Source organism: Podarcis muralis, chromosome 6 (genome assembly GCF_964188315.1).
Source record: "Podarcis muralis chromosome 6, rPodMur119.hap1.1, whole genome shotgun sequence".
In the NCBI taxonomy this organism is placed as follows: Eukaryota; Metazoa; Chordata; class Lepidosauria; order Squamata; family Lacertidae; genus Podarcis; species Podarcis muralis.
Genome location: NC_135660.1, coordinates 16833891 through 16855046, shown reverse-complemented (window position 1 = coordinate 16855046; position 21156 = coordinate 16833891). Strand labels below are relative to the sequence as shown.

Genomic DNA, 21156 nt, shown 5'->3' with positions numbered 1-21156 from the left:
TGGCGACCAGGTGAGTTGTTAAGCACAAGTCTCTGTGTTAGGCTGGTACAATATTTGCTCTGTTTACAAGTATACAAGCATAGTCTTAAGTGGAGGCAAAAGCAGCATTCTACAAGACAGACAATCCTACGGAAAGCAACCTGAACAGCCCTCTAGACTACACCTCTAATTCTGGCTTAAGCCACCTAGAAATTCTCAGCTCTCCCTTTTCTGTTTTTTCTCCTGGTTTATTTTTGTTTTAATAATAATGATGTTATTATTTATACCCTGCCCATCTGGCTGGGTTTCCCCTGCCACTCTGGGCAGCTTACAGCACATAAAAATTTGTAAAGCATTAGACATTAATGATCTCCTGATACAGGGTTGCCTTCAGATGTCTTCTAAAAGTCAGGTAGTTCTTTATTTCCTTGACATCTGGTGGGAGGGCATTCCACAGGGCGGGCACCACTACCAAGAAGGCCCCTACCTGGTTCCCTGTGAGGGAACCGCCAGAAGGCCTTCAGAGCTGGACCTCAGTGTCCAAGCTGAACCACGGAGATGGAGACGCTCCTTCAGGTAGCCGTTTAGGGCTTTAAAGGTCAGCACCAACACTTGGAACTGTGCTCGGAAATGTACTGGGAGCCAATTTAGACCTTTCAGGACTGGTGTTATATGGTCTCGGTGTTTTTGTTTTTTAAAAAATCCATTTGGATTTCCCGCCTTCCTTCCCTTAACTGGAGGGGTTTCATCTTCTGCAAGCCCTGGTGAGCATCGTATTCAGAAACCCAGAGAGATCCCCAGCTTTCAGGAGACTTTAAATCATGAGCTGTCTTTAATACAATCAACCAGCTGTATTAATCAGCAATGGGTGACCAGAAACCATGACACAATGTTGATGTGGTGGTTTTTTAAAGTATTGGACCTTCCCAGCTTGCAGGACAGGATTAAAACACTGGTCTTAAAGCCCCTTATGTGGAGGCAAGTCCCTTTGATTCAAGAATCCGTGTGTGAATGTGTGTCTTTAGAACTGCCACATCAGAGCACATGTGACTGTGCATAAAAGGTAAAGGACCCCTGGATGGTGAAGTCCAGTCAAAGGCGACTATGGGGTTGCAGCACTCATCCCCTTTCAGGCCGAGGGAGCAGGCGTTTGTCCACAGACAGCTTTCCAGGTCATATATAAAATCAGGAGTAGAATGGGTCAGGCAGAAGCGAATAAGCAACAATTCTTTAGCCTGTTAGAACAGTACACCAGTGAATTAAATTGAGCATGTAGGTGATGTAAAAACAAAAGAAATTGCATGTTTCCACTTGGTACATCTGTTGAACCAACAGTAATAATAAAAAGTAGCACATTAGCAAAACGATAGAACAAACTCTCAAGAGGGGAGGAAACGAAAAAAGCTACTAGACTAAGACTGGATATGTAGGTCATCTGCTTCAATGCTCAAGTGTTCATAACCTTATTATCAATTACCAGAGCCTGTGACTACCTGGAGAGCACAGTCAACGTGTTAACAGTAGGAGTCACCCATGGAACAGAGGGGATCCTAAGTCCCTCTGCTATAGGATTTGAGAGTTGGAAGGGACCTTGGAGGTCCTCCAGCTTAGCTATTCCCACCCTTGGATTCCTAGATGTTCTGGACTACAAGTCCCATCATCCTTAGGCAGCAGGGCCAATGGTCAGAGGTGATGGAGGATGTTGTCCACCAACATCAAGGGACCCAAGGTGGAAAAAGGCTGCTCTAGTTCAAGCCACTGCTGAGTGCAGGATCTACAATGCAGGTTCAGCAACAATAGGGAACTTGTGGACTGCCAGTTGTTGTTGGACCCCAACTTCCATCATCTCTTACCATGAACGGTGCTTCCTGGGTTTGATAGGAGTTGGAATCCCAGAACATCTGGAGGCCCACAAATTTTCAGTGTCATACAGCATCCCTGTCCAGCCTCTGCATCATTGTCTCCAGTGAAGAAGAGCCTTCCCCAAACAATCTGTTTACAGTTGTACATTGGAATCCATTCCCAGAAGTCTGTTCGACTTCCAAAACATTTGAAAACCAAATGGCAGCTTCTGATTGGCTGAAGGAAGCTCCTGCAGCCAATCAGAAGCTACGGAAGCCCCACCAGACATTCGGGTTCTAAAAGAACGTTCACAATCGGGAACAATCACTTCCGAGTTTGCGGCGTTTGGGAGCCAAAACGTCCGAGTTCCAGGGCGTTCAACAACCAAGGTATGACTATACTGTCAAACACCCAGTTTAGGAAAATTTCTCCTAAAGCCTTGCTGATATCTTTTCTCTTCAGCCAGGTGTGGAGGACATTTTATAGCCCGTTCCCTTATGGACAGTCCTCTGAGGGCCACATGTTGGTAGTGTGTGGGGCCAGAGGCAAAAGTAGGCGGGACAACAAATGTGGGGTAGTTTCTACTTGCATGCCTCTTTGCAAGGCAAGCAAGAAGCATTATCAGAGTTCAGAGGTGCCCCAATTCCACACAGCATTGGGGGAGCCCCTCGTGCGCACCTGATGTCACCTGTGATGTCATGCACATTGAGGGGAGGCTGCGAGGTCACAAAGAAGCCAAGCAATGCCCAATGCCAACAAGGCCCCTCCGCCATCACAGGGAGGCCCAGCCCCTCAAGATTGACGGAGGCTCATCCCCGTACCAGCTAACTTGGGGGGGGGGGGGCTAAAGTGTCCTCAGCCCCATAGAAAGTGTGTCAAGATTTCAAGGACAACTTCTAGCCAAGCAAAAACGATGGCAAGGCCATTGAGGCATGTGGCCTGGGGAAAGGGCCCAGGGTCAGATAGAGAGCCCTCAATGGTTGATTTCAACCCCTGGCTCTGAAGTTCCCTACTCCTGCCGTAAACTGAGAACCAGCAGCTGGGCCACAAGGGAAGCGGGTTTGCCTCCACAACCAGCTTTCCAGAGGCATGTGGTTGCCTGGCCAGTGCCAGCAACAAAACTATGGCCTCGGTTGCTCTTTGGCTTGATCCAGTAGAGCATTTTTTACTACTTCCACACCTTTATTTAGCTCCTTCAAAGTGCTGATGCAGCGAGCCCTAGGATTCGGCTGTGAAGCACAAAAACCAGCAGCTGTGTTGAACCGGCTTTGCATTTCATCCAAGAGACAAATTGTTTTCCTAGAGATTTATACTTTTCCTGCACCTTTACCTTATGAAAACCAGCAGGCGAACCTTAAACCCACAGACCTGTTTTTACGCGACCAAATTAACTCCTCCACCGTTTTAAAGATTAAGTTGTTTATAGAGGAACGTTGAGCATTAAGCATAGAGAAGATTAATGGGCTCCACAGCAGGGCTGTTAATTTTTCTGTGTGAGTAACCGAGGCATCCCAGGTGGTGGCGGAAAGGTTTGCTCACAGTTGGGTTTTATTGAATTAAGCACCCAGCAATAATTTCAAAGTACCATCTTTAAATTACTTAAGAGCTCTGGCTTGATGTGGTAAATGCAGTGCTTCATTTATTTTTGTTTCTCACAAAGGCTACTTTCCCTCTTTTTTAATTATTAGCAGGGTGAGAAAACAAAAATGAAATGCAGGATTTTCCTCTCAGTCATTTCTCCTCTAAGCGGGCTCAGGCATGCAAAACATGAGTGTATAAAATTGCAATTTTGATGCTCAGGCTGTTTTCCCAGTTTAGGGTCTGATGGGCAAATGTTTTGGTCTCATTTGTGTTCGCGCTGATGATTTGGGTTATGGGTGTCTGTTCAGCACACCTGGTTAAAAGAATTAGGTGACAGTGATGGAATAGACATTCTGCCTTCAATCCTGGAGTGCCACTGCCCATCAGAGTAGATGTTACTGGGCTAAAGGAATCATTGAATTGACTTGACATCAGTGCAACACACTCCGTGGAGTTGCCCTTGAAGAGAGATTGATTGTTAAACCTACAGCTTTAGATGTATGGTGTAAATGTGGGCAGAGACAGAAAGCATGTGCCTTTGGAGAGATCTGATGTGAGAGTGGTGGGTTGCTGGGGGTATTTTAGCTTAGCTTCCTCCACCTGCACTCAACCTGTATATCTGTAAATAAGGTAAAAGTAAAAAGGTAAAGGATTCCTGGATGGTTAAGTCCAGTCAAAGGCGACTATGGGGTTGCGGCGCTCATCTCGCTTTCAGGCCGAGGGAGTCAGTGTTTGTCCTCAGACAGCTTTCCAGGTCATGTGGCCAGCAGGACTAAACTGCTTTTGGCGCAATGGAACACCATGACAGAAGCCAGAGTGCATGGAAACCCTGTTTACCTTCCCCCCACAGTGGTACCTATTTATCTACTTGCACTTACAAAGTGCATGCATATTTGTGTATATCAATGGTACACGCATGGGCCGTGCTTCAGAGAAGATGTTTAGGGTCAGCACAGATGGAAAGAGGTGAGCCCAGCTGTCTAGAAGAGGTGGTATTTACAATCCCGGATACATACAAAACACACACATACAAAAATAAAACTGCAAAGTGATGCTGAAATGGAGTGAACGAAGTCTGATGATTGAAAAAATGAGAAACTATGACACATATCCACCCATCCCTACTTTTTCTCTGACCTTCGTTTCTCCTTTCTCTTCCAGACAACAAAGAACTTCGCCTTTCAAAAGCAGTTCACAAGTCTATCTTCGAAGTGAATGAAGAAGGCTCAGAAGCTGCCGCTGCCTCAGGTTAGCACCTCCTCAAACTGTTGACTCAGTTACAGGAACCACCGCTATGCATCGGCAGGGTATACTGACTTGGAGCATAAGATGGGAGTTTAAAAGTTCTGGGTTCAGATTATAGCTCAGCCATGAGCTCTCTTGAATGGCTTTAAGCTACTGCCTCCACCTTACTTCCTGATCTGTTGTATGGGATAATGACATGGGTGTAACTCGTGGGCTTGGCCATTGTGAGAAGCAGAATGCTGGACTAGACAACAGGGCGTTGCAGCGGAACAAGCCAGAAAGCAAAAGCACAAGTCTTTTGCATAGCTCAGTTGGCTAGAGCGTGCTGCTAATAACCCCAAGGTCACAGGTTTGATCCCCATATGAGACAGCTGCATATTCCTGCATCGCAGGGCATTGGATTAGATGAGCCTCAAGGTCCCTTCCGTGCCTACAATTCTATGATTTTAAGGTCAACCCTGGATTGGGCTGAGGCAGCCTCACTGGGTCCACCCAGAGTGATCTGGGGCTGTTGGAAGGGAGAGCAGTCTGGCAGTGAAGATTTGGCATGGAGGAGAAGCTCAGGCAAGCTGTGTCACGGTCCAGTTCACAGGCGGTCAAAGTCCCGGCTGAGGATGTCGGGACCGGGGGCAAGATGGCAGGGTGGGAGCAGGAACGAGAATCCAGAAGTCAGGGGTCCAAGGGTCGAGAAGCAAGGAGTCACGAAGTCAAGGGTCCGAGGGTCAAGAAGCAAGGAGTCACGAAGTCAAGGGTCCGAGGATCAGGAAGCAAGAAGCCAAATGCCGCAAGGCAGGAAACGTGTTGCTGTGGCAAAGAGCCAAAGGGAAATGCTGACCTTATATCCCTTCCTGGCTCTTGCCACCAGGTGCTGTGAGTTACCAATCGGCCTCACCTGTGCAGCCGCACCTTGCCTCTCCAGAACAAACTTAGGAAGGCCCCAGTCCTGCAAAGTCCTACTGGTCACAGGGCCTAGCTCCTGCACGCACTCCTGACAAGCTGGGTGTCTCCTTCTTCCTGCCCCCAACTATGTGGTCAATTAGGGTTTTAAACATGCAGCGAAGAGGTAGCAGGGAGAAGTCTCAGATGAGGCCCTAAATCATCAGAGGACCCCTGCACAGCTCTACTAGACATTAGATAATGGTCTGAGAGCTATTCATAAAGTTGGAACCTGTGCTCTGTTGCTGCTATATAGCAAAATGTTGGATTGGAGTCAGAACTTTTTGTTTCCAAGTAAGCTGGAAATAGTGCAAGAATTCAGTTGCTTTGGGTAAAGGCATTGTATATGAATAAAGGGCGGGTGGGGGGAGAACCAGCTTTCTAACTGTTACGGAAGGACCAGATGATAGAACTGTTTGCTTGTCACTTGCAAATATTGGCTTTTCCCACCAGCAAATCATTTCTGTTTCTTCTGTGGTTTGAATTGATCTCCCCAGGTCCAATTATTTCATTAGGAGATAAAGAAATAATCTTTGCGGCAAGCCCCCTGTACAGATATAATTCTGGCTGAAAAACTACATTCCCCAAACTGTTCCAAGTGAGGATTACTCTCATGCCTGGGCATGCATGGACATTTTATTTACTCAGGTTTATTGTTGCTGGGGTTTTTTTTCACAAATCAAGGCAATAAAAGTTTAAAAGTTAATGAAACCCTTGGAAAATGCAAAGCTCAAGGGAGCAGTCATAAAAGATTTCCAAATTTTATTAAGATCAAACCCTGCCTCTCTACTAAAATGTTCGGCCTACAGTGTTCCTGTCGCGTGTCGGGTGTTAAAAATCAAATCTGGACCTCTCCCTCAGGAACACAAATATTCAGCCATTTCTGTCTATTCTCCCCCAGTTCAGCCTCCTATTCAGCTCCTCAAAGTGCCTATCCATCTGTTATCTCCACAAGGACAACCCTGGTTCTTCCTTGGCTGTAGCTTCTGCAACAAAAACAGAGGTTTCCACTGGGACAAATAGGACTCGGTGCACATGGGACAGTGGTTCCCTGTTCACCAACTGGGAAGAAGCCCTATATAGCGATGGTACATGAGACAGCCTCCTGGGTGTGAAGCTGCTGCTTGCCCCTATGGTGTGGGGGCAGAGTGTTGGTGAGGGAGGTGGGGGGGCACCTGTGCCCACCTGCAGCCCCACCAATCTAGTGTCGAAATCTCGACTCGGCCAAGTTGATAAAGCTTCGTCTTCGGGCCGAGTCTCCGGAATCGCCTCCGAGGAATAATTAACGACCTCGAGCCTTTGATGAGGCTCCAAGGCACATTCCTCATCCAGCAGAGTTCCCAGCACAGGGAAGAGACGAGAGGTTTGGCTACATGCTATGCTTTATTTCTAAGCTACGCAGACAGCAAAAGAAAAGTACATCCTCTCTCTTCGAAAGCAGAGAACAACTAAACAAAGGAAACAGGAAACCACTAACGTCACATCCCGTCTCCTTTCCTGTGAGTCTGGAAGGTCTCTGGAATGTAAACAGAGTCCTGTGACTCCAAGCAGCTGCTCAGTGAGAAACAGAAACTAACACCTAGTACATCCCCATTGTCATCCTGCCCACCCCATCCCAGTTCCAATGAATTGGAGCAACACCTCACCTCTCACGCTGAGGCTAGCCATCCTGGAGCAAATCCCTCCCTTTGCCAAATCACCCTTCTTCCCCCCCTTTTTTTCTCTGTTTTTCTTTTTATTTTCTTTTTTGACAAAGTAATAATCATAAACAAATAAGAATAGAAATGTGCGCCCACCACTGAGACCATTCCATTGTAACTATAATATTCCTTGTTTATTTGATTTAATCTGACTGGTGTTAGATACAATCTCCAAGCTAATTTATCGTAATTTTCTTTTATTCTAATAGGCAACATTTTCAACATACGATGCTCCCATATTTCCCCCCAGCTTTGACTAACTATCTGCCCTGTAAATCACCCTTCTTAATTGGCGTTATCATTTTATTTTATTTTTTGTTTACTTTATAACCACCCTTCTTCCATCATGGACCCAAAGGTAGTGCACATGTCATTCCTAGGCAGTCTCCCCATCCAGGCACTGACCTTTTCCAGACTTTGCTTTCTTTCAGGAAGGCGGTGGCCTTATGTGCCTTTAGCCATGGGTCCAGAGGATGATCTAAAGCATGCCACCGTTAGCCCTTAAGCCAGGATCTGAAGGTGCAATCAGACGTGGGTTTCAAATCATGGGTTAAGGGAAACCCTTGTTAGCCTTGACCTTTATTAATGTTGATGTTGACAAATTGCTTAACCATGTATAGTCAACTTAGTTGGTAGGAGTTCGCTCCACCCAAGAAAACTGATTGGCAGGAGATTCGTTTCAGGCTAAAGGACCTATCAGATTACATAGCCCATAAACTCTTTATGCAATTTGCTGGTGCCATATGTGGTGGTTGCCACTAACTTAAGTGGCTCTCAATGGGGGTTTAGGCAAATTCTTGACGGATAAATCTATTGGTGGTTACGGGTCATGATGACTATATGCAGCCTCCAGGTTGAGAAGCAGCATCCCTCTGAAGACCACTTCCTATGGGGGAAAGCAACAGCAGCAAGCAGGGTCTATTGCCTCCATGCCCAGTCTGGGGGCTTCCAAGAGGCATCTATTTGGCCACTAAAAGACCTGGATGCTGGACTGCACCCAGCATTTTTCTTACGCCCTTAAGAAGAGCTGGGGAGAGTGATTCCGCCTACATAAGGACAACTCTCCATTTGCTCACTGTGGTTAGCAGGGATCTAGCATCACAGGACGCAGGTGGCGCTGTGGTCTAAACCACTGAGCCTCTTGGGCTTCCTGATCAGAAGGTTGGCAGTTTGAATCCCTGTGACGGGATGAGCTCCCGTTGCTCTGTCCCAGCTCCTGCCAACCTAGCAGTTCGAAAGCACGCCAAAAAGTGCATGTAGATAAATAGGTACCGCTCCGGCGGGAAGGTAAACGGCGTTTCCATCCGCTGCTCTGGTTTCACCAGAAGCGGCTTAGTCATTCTGGCCACATGACTCAGAAAAACTGTCTGCAGACAAACACCAGCTTCCTCGGCCTGTTAAGTGAGATGAGCGCCACAACCCCAGAGTCATCTGCAACTGGACTTAACTGTCAGGGGTCCTTTTAGCACCACATCTGCACCAACTCCTAAAGAAGAATCTAGTCTCTTGCTGAGGGTAAACCATGCAACAAAAGTAGTGTGATTATTTCCAACCGTAAGCCCACAAGTGATATGTGCACTTAATGTCTGTTACCAGACCAAGTTAACAAAAGTTTTGCAATAACCTATTCAAGAGCTTGCATTTCTTTTGGGCACAAATGTTAGATTTCAAGGAAGGCCAGAGCAAGTTGCTAGAAATGACCACAGTCTGATAGAGCCAAGAGGGAATGGGTTTCCACATTCGCCCAATGCGTTCTGCCACTGCTTAGCATGTGGGTGGCGTGACTGTCGAACACAATGCATTTCCTAGGTTGAAAGGGAATGGCCATCATAACTCTCTCTCTCAAAGTTCTGCCTCTTTTGGTAAGTTATAAGTCATTTCTCCCAGCAGTGAGAAATAAATGGCGCCACTGCCAGTTGTTAATCATTCCCGGAGCATAACTCAGCACATCCATTTCTTTGCAAGTCTCTTTTCATTTGAAGACGAGATTGCTAGTTGTGTGTCTTGTTGACAGCCTGCGCTTGCATAGAAGAGTTGTGGTGTGTGTTTCTTCAGATTTCCCATTTTGCGCTGTCTTTACATGTGTCCTTAATGGTGTGACACAGAAGAAGAGTGGGGGATTGTAATACGAGGACATTGGTGGGATATTTCAAAGGTTGCCCCTTTGTCGTCTCTCCCCAGGAATGATAGCCATAAGCAGGATGGCCGTGCTGTACCCCCAAGTTATAGTGGATCATCCTTTTTTCTTTGTGGTCAGGAACAGAAGAACAGGTGAGTGCATTCATCTCTTTTTTGAGTTCTTGTTACTCCTGTTGAATCCTCACCAGACTATTAAGAAGCTGCCTAAAGCCAGGTGAGGTTATTTAACCATATAGCCCAGTATTATGATGCCTTCTCTGATGGGTGGGCCCTGTATGTTCGTAGAATAATAGAACTGTAGAGTTGGAATGGAGAGATGTCTCCAAGAGTCGTCCAGTCCAGTCCCCTGAAATTCAGGAATCACAGAGGAGGGATCCCTGACAGCTGGCCGTCCAACCTCTTTTTAAAAACCTCCATTGAACCAGAGTCCACCACCATAGTCCATTCCACTGTCGGACAGCTCTTACCTTCAGAAAGTTGTCCATTGATGACTCCTGATAAATAGGACTTATGAATTATGGTGCTGGAGGAGACTTTTGAGAGTCCCATGGACTGCAAGAAGATCAAACCTATCCATTCTGAAGGAAATCAGCCCTGAGTGCTCACTGGAAGGACAGATCCTGAAGCTGAGGCTCCAATACTTTGGCCACCTCATGAGAAGAGAAGATTCCCTGGAAAAGACCCTGATGTTGGGAAAGATTGAAGGCACAAGGAGAAGGGGACGACGGAGGACGAGATTGTTGGACAGTGTTCTCGAAGCTACCAGCATGAGTTTGACCAAACTGCGGGAGGCAGTGGAAGACAGAAGTGCCTGGCATGCTCTGGTCCATGGGGTCACGTAGAGTCAGACATGACTAAATGACTAAACAACAACAACGATAAATAGGACATGATCATCACCTCCTCCCACATAGGCATGCCCAAACCTTAAGATCCTTTTCAGATGCCCTGATATTAGCGTTGCACCAAGTGAAGTGAGGCAGGTCACCACCTAGGAGAGGGCCTTTTCAGGAGTGGCCCTGCAGCTATAGAACAGCCTCCCTAGAGAGGCTTGTCTGGCACTTTCTCTATGGTCTTTTCATCATCAGTTGAATAAGACTTTGTTATTCACCCAGATTTCTTAATTGTGGCTCAAACTAACTTGGGGTTGTTGTGACCTAGGGCAGTTTAATTTGGGTTGTAAAAGTGCATATTCTCTCTCCGTTTGCAAGAAAAGTTACTTGCTTTTTTTTAAAAAAAAATGCTTAGTATTATTTCCAGTTATTAACACCTTGTATTTTTAGCATCGTCACAAACAAGACAATGTACAAAATATTAATAACTGAAGTGGTCACTTTTTTTAAAAAAGCCGCTCAGTGTGCAGTTCTGTAATGAGTGTCTTGAGTGCCATAGTGGCCTCCCAGAAGCAAATTGGCTCTCCAGTCCCCTGTACACACATCCCAAAATACAATTGTTTGCTCCTTCTCCTGCTTCTTTCAACATATCTGTTTCAGGGGACGGCGGCAGGGGAAATAATATATGAAATGGCTGTAAGACCATTTAAACTTCCAATTGCTGCTTTTCATTTACTTATTTTATTTTTAAAAATGTATATCTTGCTTTTCACTGTCAAGGTCTCAAAGCAGCTTACAGTGATAAAAAATGTACACAATTTAAAAACAAAGATGAAAGCTCCAAAACAGAGAGACCTCGAAAAGTTAAAATGTCAACAGAAACCATCAGGATTTATTTATTTTTTAAATATTTTTATTGGAAATTTTATTTACAACATAACATAAACCTCCCACCCCCTCATCCACCCTCAGTAAACATGAACATAACATACAATGAGCATAACATACATAAAACATAACATAACATAACATAACATAACATAACATAACATAACATAACATACAACAATACAAACAACCAAATAAAAGACTTCCTTTATCCTGTATCTGGCCTCCTTATTTACTTCTTATAAACTGTTTATGAATAATTATTAAGATTTTTCTTATTATAACTTAAATATCCTCAAAGTCTCCTGCAGACATTAATCGAAACAAGTCCAGGTATGTATTTTAGGGCACTGTTTTGTGAAGTATTCTCTGCATTTCCCCCATGCTTTCTGAAACTCTTGTTTGAAACACCAGAGAAGCAGAGGCCTCTTGAAATAAAAGCAGGTTTTAAGCAGGTGTCTGAAACTCAACAAGGGTAGTCCCTGTCTGACTTCTAGTGGGTGACTGTTCCACAGGCTTGGACCCTCAGCACTGGAAGCATGACTTCTCATTAGCATGAGTCGTGCTTCCGTTCCATGGGGGAGCGCTATCGTGCCCCTCCGGACAATCTCTGCTCAATTGGTTGGAGCATGGTCTAATAGCACCAAGGTTGCAGCTTGATTGAAATACTTTTATTGTCACTTGTACAACTTGTATACAGTGAGATTACATGAGCACCCCCCACTCAGCTCTCTTAGTCTTAATTCCCCTCGTTTACTGACGCACACCCACCAAACCCGAAATCCAGTTGCCCTGTTGTTATCTTTTCATTCAGCAGCCTAACAGCCCACGGATAGAAGCTGTTCTTTACCCTGTTGGTGCGACTAATCATGCTTCTATATCTTCTGCCCGAGGGCAGGCGATCAAGAAAGTGCCGGCTAGGGTGTGAATCATCCCTGAGAATTTTCCTCTCACTCCTGAGGCAACGGTCTTCTGCGATATCATCCAGTGGATTCACGGGACAGCCCATAATATCTTGTGCTGTATTCGCCACCCTATAGGCACTTCCTATCAGTTGATGTCAAACCAGCGTACCACACCATGATGCAGTATGAAAGGACACTTTCTATTGTTGACCAGTAGAAGGAGATCATCAAACGTTGATTGACGTCATTCTTTCACAATACTGTGAGGAGATGGAGTATTGATTCCCCTACAGGGCAGCTGTGTATTCCTGCATTGCAGGGGGTTGGACAAGATCAGGCATAGGCAAACTCAGCCCTCCAGATGTTTTGGGACTACAACTCCCATGATCCCTAGCTAACAGGACCAGTGGTCAGGGATGATGGGAACTGTAGTCTCAAAACGTCTGGAGGGCCGAGTTTGCCTATGCCTGGACTAGATGATCCTCCCGCCTCTACAATTCAGTGATTCTCTCATCTCAACGGCTGGCTTGATATTTTTCCCCAGCAGCAGCAGCAGCAGCAGCAGCAGCAGCAGCAAAAAACAAAAACAACAAACCCTGATAGTGTGTATGGAACTCATTTATTTGTATAAAAAAGAATTACTTGTGAGAAGCCATTCTTAGGATGGTGAGAGCCACTGCCATTTTGCAAGAGCGAGCCAGCGTTTTGACTCCCTTGTGGCCTAGCTTAAAAGACGCATCCAGCTGTCTTCCTTTCATCCAGTATCAGAGTCGGTTTGCTTCTGAAAATGAGTTTCTGGGAACTGCAAGCGCAGGGAATGCCATTGTGCTTCTGTCCTGCTTTGAGGCTTCCCATTGGCTACTTGTGAGGACAGAATGCTGGACTAGGTAGACCTCTGGTCTGAACCAGCAGAGCCGCTCTTATGTTTCCATAATATGCTGCACTTTTTTAGTCTTATCCCACTCGTCAGTATTGCAGCAGAATACTAAAACTTTGAACCGAGAGTACCCAGTCCAGCAGCATGATCAGTTATTCATGTGTTGGACAGGAGTGGTGAGTATTGCCTGCTATCTAACAAAACAGATTGATTTAAGAGTATATGGAGTTTTCTTCGCCTGTAGTCTTGGGAAGAAGCAACAGCTGAATGGTAGAGCGCAGGCTTTGCATGCAGGATGTTTCAGATTCAATCCCCAACAGCGCCAGTTAAAATTACAGCATTGGGTAGCAGGACTGGGGTAAGATCTGTTCTGCACACGACTCAGGAGAACTGCTAGGCAAGATGGACCAGTGGTCCGACTAAGACAGCTTTGTATGTTTCCCTAGCAAATGATGCAATGATACCTATGTAGTGGCCTATCTGTGTTTCCCACATAAAATCGAAGGAAGCATTCTGAGATTCCTGCATTGCAGGGGATTGGACGAGATGAGCCTTGGGGTCCCTTCTGAATCTACAATTCTATGAGTCTATGTCCATGTTAGACTTTGCCCATTTTAGCCCTTTTGCAGACATTATGTCCATTGTACATTGACTGTCCTAGAGATTGAATTGATGGGTCTGGTGGATGGGATCAACACTTCCCTCTACTCCAGGCATAGGCAAACTCGGCCCTCCAGATGTTTTGGGACTACAACTCCCATGATCCCTAGCTAACAGGACCAGTGGTCAGGGATGGTGGGAATTGTAGTCCCAAAACATCTGGACGGCCGAGTTTGCCTATGCCTGCTCTACTCATAGCCTTATCCAAACCAATCCATAATTGGATTGTTTTGGGCATATTGTGGTGTTTGGCATCTTTTTTAAAAAAAAAAATCCACTTCTCAAACAAACAAATGTGGGGTTTTTTGCAGCTGGCCTTACAGAAAGATACAATACAGTATAAATTTTAAAACAGTGCATCAGCCTCAAATTTTTACAAATTCCGATAGCTGTGGGAACCTATCTGTTAACTTTCCAGCAGCTCCCATAAGTCTTTCATCGGTTATGAAATTAAGCCATAAAAGAAGACCAGATAATTGAGCAATTCTCCGCCTACCGCATGCATAGTTCTCTAGTGCAGTGTTTCCCAACCTTGTGCCTCCAGCTGTTTTTGAACTACAACTCCCATCATCCCTGACTAGCAAGACCAGTGGCAAGGGATGATGGGAATTGTAGTCCAAAAACAGCTGGAGGCACAAGGTTGGGAAACACTGCTCTAGTGGATGGAGAATTCTTCTATCCGACATGCGGAGTGGGAAGAAATTTGACCCATTCTGCATTTAAAGGCAACCCTACCTAATTCACGCTTTCTGAAAGGGTATGCAAACCAAAACACAGCCATCCTTTGAAATTAGGACTGCACCAAATTCTGCAGTGCTGTTCTCCAGCCAGGTAACATGTACAAAAATGTGTGTGCCAGGATGAAATGTGCATAAAATGCATACATTGGCAGGGATGGCATACCCAAAGTACATTGTTAGGGAAAGTGCTTTGCAGAAATTCACACTAAAATGCTTTCCTGGGAACTTTTGATATATTTTTTTATAAAATGCAGATTGATATAGAGATGTGGGGAACAGAATTTAGGACTAGAAAAATGAGAAACCAGAATGGATAGATTTGCTCACATCCACACAATGCCACATTTGAAGGGCATGAAGCATCCAGGGCTCAGCCAGCTGTCCCAAGGTTGGCGTTAATTCCCCAAATTGAGGTGTTCTGGGGGTTTGGCAGGGGCAAGACCAGAGGAGAGGGGGCTTGGGGTGAATCCTAAGCCCATTCAGCTCAGCCATGAGACCTGAAGGATTGTTTAAAGACTTGTTTTGACACTATTTAGGCAGAACAGGAGCGGCAGCCCCACCACTGAACAGGGTCTGGTGTAACTTTACACCAGCTTACCGTATTTTTCACTCTATAGGATGCACCGGACCATAGGATGCACCGGACCATAGGATGCACCGGACCATAGGAGGGGGAGACCGGGGGGGGGGGGGAATTCTCCCCCTCTCTGCTCAGCGCCCCTTCAGCGAAGCAGCAGGAGAAACGGAGCCCCTTCCATTTCTCCTCCCTCTTCGCTGAAGGGGCGCTGCGCAGAAAGGGAAAACTGTGCAGCGCCTCTCCAGCAAAGCGAAGCCTGGAGAGCAAGAGGGATCGGTGTGCACCAACCCCTCTCGCTCTGCAGGCTTCAGGCAGCTATCCGCAAGCCTTCGGAGCGTAGCGAGAACTCCTGCTGTGCTCCGAAGGCTTGCGGATAGCTGCCTGAAGCCCCCGGAGTGCAGCGGGAGTTCGCGCTGCGCTCCGGAGGCTTCAGCGAAAGCAACGCGAAGCCTCCGGAGTGCGGGGGGAGCTCTCCCTCTGCACTTTGGAGGCTTCGCGTTGCTATCGCTGAAGCCAAGGAGCCTGCATTCGCTCCATAGGACGCACACACATTTCCCCTTAATTTTTGGAGGGGGGGGTGCGTCCTATACAGCAAAAAATACGGTAACTTAGGCAAGCTTGCATTACGTCAGCTTCTTGTGCATAGGATTGTCCATTTTGTCTGCGCAGCTCAGTATTGTCTGACTGGCAGCAGCTCTCCGGGGCCTCAAGCAGCAGACATTCCCAGCCCCGAGAGACCCCCGGGTATAAATTCAACAAATCAATAAAATGCCAAAGGTTTGGACCTGGGACCTTTTGCATACAAAGCAGAGACTCTACCACTGAGCTATTTTATCCATGGGCTTTCCAGCCTTGAATCCATACATTTTGAAAGATGCAGCAAATGTCCCCCATCCCCCCCGCTTGCCCTCCTTCTGATGCCTCCTCCTCCTTTGTACATCTCTCTCTTTTTCTCTTCCCTTTAGGTACCATCGTTTTCATGGGGAGAGTGATGCACCCAGAAGCGATGAATACAAGCGCTCATGACTTTGAAGAACTGTAATATCCCCACAAGGCTCGCCAAACCCACCCACACACAAAAGAAAATAAGCACATTGAGATTGCAGTCGATGTATTTAAGATTTGCCGTGTGATTTGTTTGTTTCTTTTTTGCATTGTTAAATTCGAGGCACGGTTTGAATGGAAGGGAGGGGGGGAAAGGAAAACCAGCTTCCAGATCTTTAACTTCAGCTAGAAATTGCAGACTACGGCTGTGGAAGAAAAGCTTTCAGTATTAAAGTAAATGTCGTCCTTGTGATACCTTGTGTTGTTCCTTTAAAATAAAAACCGTAACCATGTCAGCGGCCGCACTTTCTGTCTCGTTGAACTGTAATGCAGTTGTCCCCAAATTCTGTACTACAGTAACTTCCTGTGCTGTGGAGAAACTAATTGGATGCTAGGAAAAATAATTAAAGAAGGGGCAGCTGATAATATTTTTGGGAGCCTGGGAGCCACAGGGCCACATTCCCCATTGGCAAGCTCTCTAGGGGCCACATGGCAAGTGTGGGTGTGGCCATGTCATAGTGTCTTGCACACACAAACACACAAATTGTACACAGGCAGATCAGCTGAGGAGAGGAGTTCATGCTCCCTTTCAGCTCATCAAATGATCTATTTGATGACTAGGGAAGGGTGCAGTTTTCATTCCTGTCAGGGAGCTGCCCCCACCCCAGACTGTTTTATTGCATTTTTATTTTTATTGCCATCATTGAAATTGGTACATGCTGAAGTGGGGCAGAAAAATTGTTTTGGCTTGCTGAATTGGGAGTTAGCCCGTCCTGTGAGTTCAAATAGTAACCCACAAAGCAGGTGAGTTGGTGCATCCCACAGCTCTTGCCTGGCCTCTTCATTCACCCTCTGCCAGAGGTTTGAAAAAATGGCACCAGCTCTTTCGTCGTCTCCATTCACAGACCATAAAAACAGGATGGCAATTCAGCTGGCGAAGATGTGGGGAGGATTTCAAGGTTAGTGGTCCCCAGAATGTTTTGGGACATTCTGCAGAGGAGGGGCGGAGGAAATAAAGGCCTCGCTTCTGTTGTCCATATTTATTTTTCCCAGAATACCGCAGGACAACAGCCTCCTTCATGTATTGAATGGAGCTGCATTGTTGCGGTGCTAACCCCTTGAAGGTCATGTGACTGCATCGGCCCCTCCCACCACAGGATTCTCAAGTGTGTGCAAGGCCTAATTACATAGGATTTCCTTTGCAGGCGGCCACACCTAATGTTTGGAAGACAGAGCTGGTGATGCTCAGGAGTGTAACCAGCCAAGTTGTACTTAGAGTAGACGCGTAGAAATTAATGGACATAAGTTAATCGTGCCTGTTATTTTCATTAGATCTACTCTGAGTAGGGCTAACATTGGCTACCACCCTAAAGCTGTTTTGTGCTGTAGCATCACTCTGAGGTTATTCTAATTTAAAACAATAACAGAGCAACCGCTCTTAAATGATGGGAACTCCTCCCACCCAGCTAGAATGCCCCTCAGAACGTCATGACATAGTGTAGTTCGGGAGCATTCAGAGGAAAAACCAAAATGGCGGCTGGCAGCAGTGGGAACCAGAAGATGCTGGTAAGTTTTCCCCACTCGTGGAGAATGCAAAATACAAATCTGGACTGACTGACCACCTTGTCTTTTGAGTCACCATTCCAGGCTTGTTTCTTTCCCATGAGGAAGCATGCCAAAGCCATAGATTAATGCAAAGACCTGGAAAGGGTGTTGGAAACACATCTCTGAGGGTAATTCTTACTCAATCTCAAGGTTAATTTTCCAGGATGTAGAATTGATGTGTGCCTGCCATATTAATTCCATATATATATATATATATATATATATATATATATATTTATATTTCTTCAGATTTTAGAATTTTGGGAACTGTTGTAATGTAGTAACGGCTCTGCCAGCTTGAAATTGAGTAGCTGCTCTTGTAAATGGCAAAACTTCATAATCAATACGAGAAAGTTAATAATTTATCAGGTTTTAATGTGGTTCCTTCTTGCAAGCAGATTTACAGGAATTGGTGTGATGCCTTCTGCGACGCTGTGGGTTGCTTGTGAATGTAGCAAATGAGCATTGCAATAGCACTTTGCTTCAGTTGTATAACTAGAACACTGGTCCCAATCCAGGTACAGATTGTTGTGGCTAAAAATGCAACCTTACACATGTATACTCAGAAATCAGTTCCTTAGTGTTCAGAGGAACTTACTCCTAAGTTAACTACATACACGGTTGCAGCCTTAGTCTTGCTGGGTTATATTCAATGAAGTTGCCTGATTGGTGCAAGGAATGACCTCATCCTGCACAGTGTGACTTCTTTTTATTTTCCTCTCTGTCTGCTCCCCTAGCCCTTAGGAGCAGCTTTGGGGAGGTGCAAGGAAAGGATGAGAGGAAGACCCATTGTGCAATGGGATGAGTTCATTGGATATAGCCCATTGAAAGCAATGGGGCACGTGTTGAAGGCTAACTTTGTTTGCATTGATTTCAGTGGGGCTTGGTTGCCACTGACGTTGGGGGTGCCCATAGCTTTAATTCTCCTTGTGGTTGAATGATTGCTGGTAACAGCATGTCTGACACAAATGCACGAGCATGTAGAACTTGGCTATTCTTTCCTCCCATTGCTAGCATTCCTGCATGTAACTTGCCGTTTTTTGTTTCTGAGAACATTAAACTCATTCAAATGCAGGTGCAGTGATGCTTGTGAAGAGTGACTATGATGCAGATTACAAGAAAAACCTGGCCGAAGTAAAGCAAGGGATGTGAAACCTTTTACAGCCTGAGGGCCTCAATCCTTTCCAGGCAACTTTAAAGAGGTCACAAGTCCATGGTGTGTGGGGCCAGTGGAAAAGGTGGGTGGAGCAATGGATGTAAAATTTACCTTTGGATAGTAGTCTTGCCTTGGTCAGACCACACCTGGAATACTGTGTCTAATTCTGGGCACCACAATTTAAGAAGGATGTTGACAAGCTGGAATGTGTGCAATCAAGAGTGTTTCAAAACCAGGCCTTATGAGGAACGGTTGAAGGAGCTGGGTATGTTTAGCCTGGAAAGGAGGAGACAGAGAGACGATAGCCATTTACAAATATCTTAAGGGCTGTACATGGAAGGCTTGTTTTCTCCTCCTCTGGAGGGTAGGCTTCCAATGGCTTCAAATTGCAAGAAAGGAGATTCCGACTAAACATCAGGAAAACCTTTCTAACAGTAAGAGTTGTTTGACAGTGGAACAGTCTCCCACAGGAGGTTGTGGACTCCCTTGGAGGTTTTTAAGCAGAGGTTGAATGGCCATCTGTCCTGGATGCTTTAGCTGAGATTCCTGCACTTCAGGGAGTTGGACTGGATGACCCTTGGGATCCCTTCCAATTCTATGATTCTACACATACTCACACAGTCCGCTGTTTTTCATTCATACAAGCAAGAGTTCAGAGACACATTCCAGGCAAATGAAAAGGATTAAGCAGGGCTATTGAGGGGTGTGGTCTGGGGAAAGAGGTGTGGCCAGATAGGTTTGCAGGGCCACAGGCTCCCCACCTCTGAATCACAGTACCTTGGGTGCCTATCCTGTGTATGATGAACTGACTTCAGTGGGACTTAACTGTGAGTTAACATGCATAGGATTGGGGAAGCATAATAGCCACCCCCGGCCACTTTCCATTATTTACCATTCACTAACTTATGCTGTACAGGACACTGCCATAGACTGATTTAAAGGATGGAGTAGAAGGCAGAGGGACGCAGGTGGCACTGTGGGTTAAACCACAGAGCCTAGGACTTGCCGATCAGAAGGTTGGCGGTTCGAATCCCTGTGACGGGGTGAGCTCCCGTTGCTCAGTCCCTGCTCCTGCCGAACTAGAAGTTCGAAAGCACGTCAAAGTGCAAGTAGGTAAATAGGTACTGCTCTGGCAGGAAGGTAAACGGCGTTTCTGTGCACTGCTCTGGTTCGCCAGAAGTGGCTTAGTCATGCTGGCCACATGACCCGGAAGCTGTTTGCGGACAAACGCCAGCTCCCTCGGCCTATAGAGCAATATGAGCGCTCAACTCCAGAGTCGTCTGCGATTGGACCTAACAGGGGTATCTTTACTTTTACCTTTAACTAATGCTACTCTTACAGATCTATTGCTTTCTGCCAATAAATGAAGCTGTTGCTTAGGGGGAACACACAAATATAATACAGTGGTACCTCGGGTTAAGTACTTAATTCGTTCCGGAGGTCCGTTCTTAACCTGAAACTGTTCTTAACCTGAAGCACCACTTTAGCTAATGGGGCCTCCTGCTGCTGCCGCGCCGCCAGAGTACGATTTCTGTTCTCATCCTGAAGCAAAGTTCTTAACCTGAAGCACTATTTCTGGGTTAGCAGAGTCTGTAACCTGAAGCGTATGTAACCTGAAGCGTATGTAACCCGAGGTACCACTGTATATTGGTGCTCAGATCATGCAGACTTAACAACTGAACATGCACACCCAGATACACCCCTCTATCTTTTCCTTCCTTTTAAAAGCAATTGTTATTGTTATTCTTGACAGTACCCTTCTATAGGGAACAGAACGGCAATGTAGGTGTTTGCAAGCATAAGGGAGCCCACTGCTATTCACAGAAAGAGAGAGGACAAATTGCAGCAGTCAATACCTAAGCCCTGTGAAATGATTACTGCCTCCAACTTTGTAAATTTAAACAAAAAACAACTGCAATTAGTGCCAACAAAAAAAAAGCAGGAGAAGAAAAGACAAACTGAAGACAGGATGAGAAGCAAAATTAAACCTAGTTTTTAAAAAAAAAAATCCTAAAGGGAACAGACTTTGGGGTAACAAATGAGATGAATAGTTCTCCATTTGAAACTGGAGACCTATTACTGGGACAAAGCCTGATCTGAGCAGCATGACCACCATACATGGTAATATTGTAGCAATGCATGTTGGGATAAAGGTGGCTTCTGGTGTTAGTCATGTGATCCTGTCAATATCAGTGCATACCATGCCAAACCTGGGCCAATGCATTGGACCACAATCAAGGTTCGGTTTTGCTCAGTTAGCAGCCCAGCGGAATAGGGAGTAAAATGTAGCTGATTTTTTAAAAAGACCAAACTCACAGACTACTGAGTGTAACTGAAATGAATCACTGGGTTTACTGATACCCAAAGCTTAATAGAATTAAATGATATGAAATAGAATTGCGAATGATCTAGAATTTATAGAGAAGTTACATAGAAAATTGAATTCCTA

General features: G+C 45.7%; 1 protein-coding gene across 1 annotated transcript in view; it reads left to right on the top strand.

Annotated features, from left to right (window-relative positions):
* The window catches only part of SERPINI1 (serpin family I member 1), a 97490-nt gene extending 81251 nt beyond the window's left edge, over positions 1-16239 (top strand). Inside the window, exons 7-9 of the mRNA XM_028731479.2 lie at positions 4564-4650; positions 9465-9554; positions 15868-16239. Of these exons, the coding sequence (XP_028587312.2) occupies positions 4564-4650; positions 9465-9554; positions 15868-15944 (254 nt within the window). The 3' untranslated portion in view covers positions 15945-16239. The remainder of the gene's footprint in view (positions 1-4563; positions 4651-9464; positions 9555-15867) is intronic.
* Positions 16240-21156: the final 4917 nt, after the last annotated feature.